Source organism: Scylla paramamosain, chromosome 29 (genome assembly GCF_035594125.1).
Source record: "Scylla paramamosain isolate STU-SP2022 chromosome 29, ASM3559412v1, whole genome shotgun sequence".
Classification (NCBI taxonomy): domain Eukaryota; kingdom Metazoa; phylum Arthropoda; class Malacostraca; order Decapoda; family Portunidae; genus Scylla; species Scylla paramamosain.
Window position 1 is genome coordinate 16,744,380 of NC_087179.1, and position 7,500 is coordinate 16,751,879.

The 7,500-nt window shown below is 43.5% G+C and overlaps 1 protein-coding gene across 2 annotated transcripts in view; it reads right to left on the bottom strand.

Moving 5' to 3' along the window:
• Window positions 1–426: 426 nt before the first annotated feature.
• The window catches only part of LOC135115431 (ecto-NOX disulfide-thiol exchanger 2-like), a 24,799-nt gene continuing 17,725 nt past the window's right edge, over window positions 427–7,500 (bottom strand). For both annotated transcript variants that reach the window (XM_064032219.1, XM_064032218.1), the window contains exons 12-17: window positions 7,386–7,492; window positions 4,843–4,965; window positions 4,186–4,326; window positions 3,525–3,717; window positions 3,099–3,219; window positions 427–2,583 (exon numbers count right to left, since the gene is read on the bottom strand). In XM_064032219.1, the coding sequence (XP_063888289.1) occupies window positions 2,493–2,583; window positions 3,099–3,219; window positions 3,525–3,717; window positions 4,186–4,326; window positions 4,843–4,965; window positions 7,386–7,492 (776 nt within the window). In that variant the 3' untranslated portion in view covers window positions 427–2,492. The remainder of the gene's footprint in view (window positions 2,584–3,098; window positions 3,220–3,524; window positions 3,718–4,185; window positions 4,327–4,842; window positions 4,966–7,385; window positions 7,493–7,500) is intronic.

The following is a 7,500-nucleotide window of genomic DNA, read 5'->3' on the forward strand; positions in this document are numbered from 1 at the left end:
GGGTGGGTGTGTGCGAACCGGATATCTCTGCTCCCCGATAACAACCACTATCCTCCCCTTCTTAAGCATGTATAGTTTAATAACTTTTTAATCTTCCATACTAAAATACTGACTTTCTGTATGCACCACCATCACAACCTCGCCATTCCTATGATAGTGTTGTAGCCTGAGAAGACTGATATGCTGGGGGACTATAATAACCTTGTAAGTACTGTGAATTATAGGGATATCAGATATTTTGTGTAATAAAACAACTGCATGTATTAATTTGAAGTAACTGTCAAACATCGAACAATAAAAAGAAAAATCTAATTTCAGCATTTGATTTACTAGCGTCTGTATTTTCATATTAATAAAATAATATTAGTACTTACTAAAGGGGAAAAATGACCTAACTGTTAAACGTCAATGGTGAAAAATAATATGTTCTCTCTTTTTGATGTTTAATATACTTAACTCTATATTTAGACATCAATACAAACTTAACTTATAAGACACTAAGTCTAAACAAAAAAAAATCAGTTGTCACACACACACACACACACACACACACACACAAAATATGGTGCTTAAAGATAATTTGTTTTCTCATTTTGGTGTTTATTATACTTTCATCTATATTTACACGTCAATACAAAAAACAACTCATTACACACTAAATATGGACAAGAAAATGCATGATGCAGCACGATGAACACAACCTCTCAGGCTATGGTGGTTAGTGGACTAACACCTTCACTTTGTGCCTCAGTGGTGAAGTATAAGCTACTCTTTATATCTTGTGGAGTCAGGCTTACATGTCAGGTCCTAAACTCATGTAAATCAATATGTTCAAAACTGTACATTTACTGAGTTCTCACTTCTCTTCTCACCAACACACTGCAATTTCTTCCCTTTTCCTTATCTCTTTAGTGGTTTTGTTCTTCATTCTTTCCTTTCTTCCTCCACACACTAAGTTCTGAATACAAGCACTTGTTTCACTTCCTATTCTTCATTTTCTCTTCCTTTGTACAATAATCAGTCCAATTCTTCAGTAGCCAAGATCAAGGTCAAGGTATTCTTACAATCAGCAAGGTTTACATACTATTAATTCAGCAGTCACAGTCTATTAGAAGCATATCAGATATGCTCAATTTGGTTTGCCACCACCATTTAGTTGGACCTAGCTTTGGTATTGGTACTGAATGTCAGTTTACTCCAGTTCCAGCACAAGACCATTGCAGTGGTTGACTGAAATGCAGCTGTATTGTGGCACTAAGCAACTTTAATGCCCTTGAACACAGAACCGAAAAAAATTTTGCTGTGGTTTTTGCTACTGTAAATCAGTCTTTATCTTGTAGCTGGTTTCAGTCTTCATCCTCCACTTTATTCCTCTTCACACTCAGATTCTGATATAACTGCTAGTTTTATTCTTCAATTTTCTTCTCAAATACAAGCACTAGTGTATTTCTGCATCCTCTTCTTTGACATTTCTCCACAACAATTACACCCTATCCCTTTAAATCTTCACTTACCACTACCCTTCCCTTATTTCCTTCCTGTGCTCTAAGCTCCACAGACTCTCACTTGCTCATCCTCTCATGAACACACCCTGTCTCCTTTCACTCCCCTTCCCTTTACAATTCCCCACACTAAGCTAGTATTGTTTCACAACGCTCATCCTCCCACGATTACACCCAATCCCCTCTTAATCCCTATTTATCACTCCCTGGACTAACCATCCCTGTTGTAATCCCCCATGTAATTCCCTCCCAATGCTGATTACAGCCTAACCCTCCCATGTTTATCACACAGCCCTTCCTCAGTGTAACTCTCCTTTGTATCCCAATCTTAGTATCCTTTCTGCTCCATTTCCCGTGTGATGCCATCAAGTCATGTTTAGAGGAAATTTATTTAAAGCTTGTAAGAAATGAATGGCCAGGAAATGAACCAGTGAAAGGTCACACATGGTAGACAGCTCCTTACCAACTGAGCCACACTTGCCACGGTACAAAGATGCCTAGCTGATTTTGGCTGTCCTGTAATTTTATCTCCCTGTGACACCATCACATACTTGTTGGCATTGCCACTAGTGTTATATGGTCTCACTGGTGGTGTTAGGAGTCTTCAATCCACCCAATGGTCTTGAAAGTTTAACTCAAGACATTACCAGGACTGAGAATGTACTGACTGTGCAGAAGAGGCTTGGCAGATCCCATGATTTAAACTGGACTTTCTAGGGCACACCAACTGTCCTCCCTGCTTGATGGCAACCTTTGTTATCCATGACAAGAGGCTTTGCAGATTCAATAACTTAACTATGACCTATGGACTCACCAACTGCCACCACAGCTTAATGGCAGCTTCAATTAAACCGATCTGAATACATGATGAGTCCTCACTTCCCTCCCCCCCTACCCCAGCCTTAGCTCACCCTTATATGGACGCTGGCAGTTAAACATGTATTCTGGTTCCTGCCATCACTCGGGCAAAAGTCTACACTCCAAGGCACCCTACACTGTGGTCTCAAAGCCAGTGAATATCCACTTGCGTTCCAGACATGCTCCGACTCCCGTGGTGATCTGCTTGTATACTGTTGGGTATCTGGGGAAGAAAAGCAGGAACATGGAAGAACACTCAAGGGATGAAGTGATAAGTTGTAAAGGAAATGTATGTGAGTGAAATTGAAGATCCTAGTAAGAGAAGAAGGCTGCTTGGGAGAGGAAAGAACAGGATGCATGAAAGAGGCACTGACAGAGGGAGAAGGTTTGATCTACCGCAGAGGGATTGTTTGGACACAGAAAGGTGAAAGCTCATCTGCCATATCCATCTACAGGGACTAATGTGTCAGAGAGAGAAGTAGACTGACAGACTGATAGACAGAAAGACAGATAGACAGAATATAGCAACAAGAATATCTATCTATTCAGAAATTTTGAGCTTGTTTTTTAACTATACAAGATAAAATTGGCAACAAAATTTCAGTAAACTTCTGTAATTATATAATGTCACTTTACTTAAATTTAAGAGTGTACTGAGAATAAGAATGTTGAAATGACACTCAATTTCTGCATTAGAAGACAGCATGGTGTTGCTGTAAGCACAAGTCCAGCACTCACTGGTTGAGCATGGCTTCAATGTCTGATGGGCGGATCTCCTTGTCAAACTGCTGGATGAAAGACCAAATGTAGTCCACACTGGCGCCTTTTGGGTGTATGTGGAGGAAGGTGGAAGTCAGGCCTGTAGAACAAATATAAATTAGTCACTTTTTTCTATAATAAGGAACTTTTCTTTTTAAATTCTATAGTAAAATTAATAACTTTACCTACATAAAAATTATTTTACTTTTTTCCCAATTCTATAGTAAAATCAGTCAATATTTTTGTCAACATAATGTATGGCTTTTCCATTTTTCCCAGCCCAGCAGTAAAACCCACTATTTCCTCTAACCACTATTTCCTAAACCCCACTATTTCCTCATCTCTCCTGTAGTAAAACCAACCATTATTTCTCCCTCTCCCAGTCACACCACACCAACTACCCACCAATGAGCCTTGCAGACTTGTCAGAAAGAGGAGCAGTAGGAAGGGAGGAGAGATCATCAATCTCCTCCTTGCCTTCTTCTTCTCCTCCCTCAGTTCCTCCTCCAATCTGCTCCCTCAGCTTCTTCAGTTTGGCTTGCAGCTCTGCCATCTTCGCATCGTCTTGTCGTTTCCGCACGGCATTGTCCGATAGTGTCTGGAGGGGTGGAAGGGTGGAGTGGAGTGAGTGGTTATGTGGACTAAGAGGAGTCACTAGTTTGGATATGTGACTGGAGTGGCTCTGGTAAACTTACATATGTACAAATGAAGTCAATGATGTATGAAGGTTGTCTTTGTATGTATGTGTTCAGTTAGAGGCTTTAGAGAATGTAGAAAAGTTTGTCAATAATTAGGAAGATGATGAATATGAAGGAGGAGGAGGAGGAGGAGGAGGAGGAGGAGGAGGAGGAGGAGGAGGAGGAGGAGGAGGAGGAGGAGGACGAGGACGAGGAGGAGGAGGAGGACAAGAACAAGAACAACAAGAAAAGAACAAGAACAAGAAGGAAAAGAAGAACATAATGACAATTAAGATAAATTGATTGAAAATTCTGACACTGCAATAAAACATTGGTCATATGGAATTGCAAAATGAAACAACAACAACAACAACAACAACAAGACTCACCTGCTGCATGCCCTGGAGTGTCTTCTTAAAGGCCTCAATCTGGTCGTCCCGAATGCTCACCTCCGACTTGAGGTCTGCCTTGATCAGGTCTACCTCGTTCTTGTAGGCCTCCATCTGGCACCGTAGGCTGTCATTCTCCTCCTGAGGGCAGTAGTGGTGTATGCAGGATGGCCAGCTCCGAGGACAATGGTCTCTTACTTTAATTAACCCTTCCATTGCTATTTGGTACATCTTTCCGTCATTACTAACCACTATGAGACCCCTTTTCTTGTTCTGCAGTCACCTCCAAATGTTGTATTGGTCAGAAGTTGTAAAATCCTCTTTTTTTTTTTTTTATCCTCTTCTTTTTTGTAGATGCTTATTAAAGTTTCCATGTGCTATGAATCACTGTGTATTGCAGTGAAAGGGTTAAACATAGCTTTGGCCCATACTCAAAATGCTTTGCTCTTTCACCACAACGATATAGAAACATAAATTTTAAAGAGATATGATGATAAAGTATTGAAAGACCAAACATCTTTAGCTTCAATGAATCCTGTAACTATACAACTAAGTGAATCAATACTGCAACAAGTGACAAATGCCAAGCCCTAGTTTTGCTCTCCTCATTCACACAAATACATTCACCCATAGTTTCCAGCGGGCCTAGTGATTCACCTTGAGGTATTCATTCTGCCTCATCTTCTTCCTGGGTGGCTGTACCATGTCCTCCTCATCAGACACATCCATCTCCTCAGCATCCTCCTTGTCTGACTCATCCAGCTGAATTTCCTTGATCTCCTGCGACACCAAGGAAAGGAAAGTTAGTTAGTTTGGCTGATGAGTGCCCGGTGGCATTTGGTGGCATCCGTGTGTCTGTGTGTGTGTATGCGAGTCTCTCTCTCTCTCTCTCTCTCTCTCTCTCTCTCTCTCTCTCTCTCTCTCTCTCTCTCTCTCTCTCTCTCTCTCTCTCTCTCTCTCTCTCGGACAGGTACTCATATTTCCACACACACAAACACACACATTTTTGCACTCTAAAGCACTTCCACAGTACCATGAAGATTAGGAAAAAAAAAAAAAAGTACAGGATCAATTTTAGGCTGGGGGAAGGAAAAGAATCAACTATAACAAAACTTTCATGTACACACACACACACACACACACACACACACACACACACACACACACACACACACACACGGCGACCTGGATGCCACCGCCTCCTGAACCCCACCCATGGCCGCCCACTGACTGCCTTACCTGAGCAAGCCCCACCTACCTTGTGCCGGCTCTCCAGTGCCAAGGCCGGTGTGGGAGTGGCAAGGGGCTCAGAGTGTTCCAATTGGCTTAGACCTGGACTGGGCCATGGGTGGGGGTTCATCCATGAGAGGATAGTGGATTAAATAAATGATGAGAGGACTAAATGGAATATAAAAAAGCTTATGTCGTGTGGATGAAACTGGAGAGCGAAAGAAAAGAAGAGAACACAATCTGAGAGCTTATATCTAAAAAAGTGGCAAGAGCTCAATTGTTGTGTCAAGAGAGCGGCATTGTACACCCATGCTCCTCCTTCCTCAGCCACTCCTCCTCTTCCTGCTCCTGATCCTCCTACTGCTACTTCTCCTCATTCCTTACCAGCCACAGATTTCTCCTCCACTGAGCCTGAGTCATGCCTAGCCTGACGAGCTCTGCCAATGTGGACTACTCGGCCAGCCCCAGACCCATGCACTTAGCGTCAAGTCCACAACCACCTTGGGACAGGAATCAGTCCTCGGCTTGACTCCCTCACTTTCTGGCCACTTTACACCGCCTCTTCCTGCCGTCTCGTGCCGCTGCGGAAGTGTCTCCTTGCCGAGTCACTTTCTCGCCCTATGCTCGGGGAGTGCACTGCAAGGAGACATCCCCCACGGCAGCAAACAGCAGAAGAAGGTGGTGTAAATTGTGTGAAAATGAAGAATTTAAACTGGAGACTGACTGTTTACTGCTGACTTTCCTTTCTTCGTTCATTCCTCTGCACGCTATCATTGTCTTACTTGCTACCACTCACTCAGTCATTTGCTCTCACCAGGAATACTGCATGCAACTTTTTACCTGTTGGCATATAGTACATGATAGTGACAACTAGATTGCACTTGTGAGGGCTGGGGGTCACTGCCTGGCCAGGAGAGAGGTGGCACAATGAAGGGAAGGAAAGATGCAAGGAGGTACTGAATGGGCACCAAGTATTGTGTGTAAAAGGGAGACAAAGTAAGATACAACACCTGGCCAGAAAGGATGCTCAGCCCTCACTCACTCTCACTACAAAGATTCCCTAGGACTAAAGCACCACAGCTTAAGGTGATTCTCATTTTTTTTTTTTTAATGAAATGGCAAGCTCTGTAATGAAAAGGACTCATGACTTCAATGATGGGTCAAGTGTCTGCTGAGAGAGGCAGCTGAAACACTGAAGGAAATAAGGCAAGGGAAATGAGACAGAGAAATATATACACCACTAGAGAATACATATTAGTAGAGAAATAAACTGAGGCAGAGAAAATTGAATGAAAAGCAGGACATTACCAGACAGATAAGGAAGAGGAACAGAGGAAAAGATGCAAAGATTAAGAGGAATCAAAGCGAGACACAGACACACATGGGAAGGGGCTGTGGTGGGGACCCAGAGAATCTTTGCTACAAGGTGATTCATTAAGGAAATATAAAAAATCCCCCATGTGTCGTCCACGTTCAGACAGTGTGCACCGTGAACGCGGCCCAGCCAACATTTACACGTATGCACCGTGAACGTGGCCCAGCTGGCGTTCACACAGTGTGCACCATGAACGTGGACTGGTCACTGCTCCGCCCACAGGACCCGGCCCGCGACCACACCACAAGGCGGCTCCACATGGCACCCTACTACTGGCTGTGCTGGAGAGACTGGCACACTTCCAACATTCCGCTGTGGCCTAACCTTTGCTGACTGACAGAGCACTCAGATCTCATAAGATGCCACCAGAGCTTCAACTAAGGCAGGTGTAAACTAATACACACTGGCTACATGAACACAAAACACAAATGAACAATGCTACATCCTACAATTAACACCAAAATGGCTATCCATATCAGAAGTGAGCCAGTCTCTCTCTATAATCCCTCTTCAAGGTGTGTTTAGATCATGTGGGTGTGAAGAGCGCGGGTGGAATGGCATCCTGTGGACGGGCGGTGCCGGGGGGGAGCCGTACCTCCGCCTGCTTCTTCCACATCTCAATGTTGCGCCTCTGTGCCTTGGTGAAGTGGTCCCAGACCTTCTGGTGACCTGCTGCGACGAAGACTCTCTCGATCTGACCGACTGAGTGA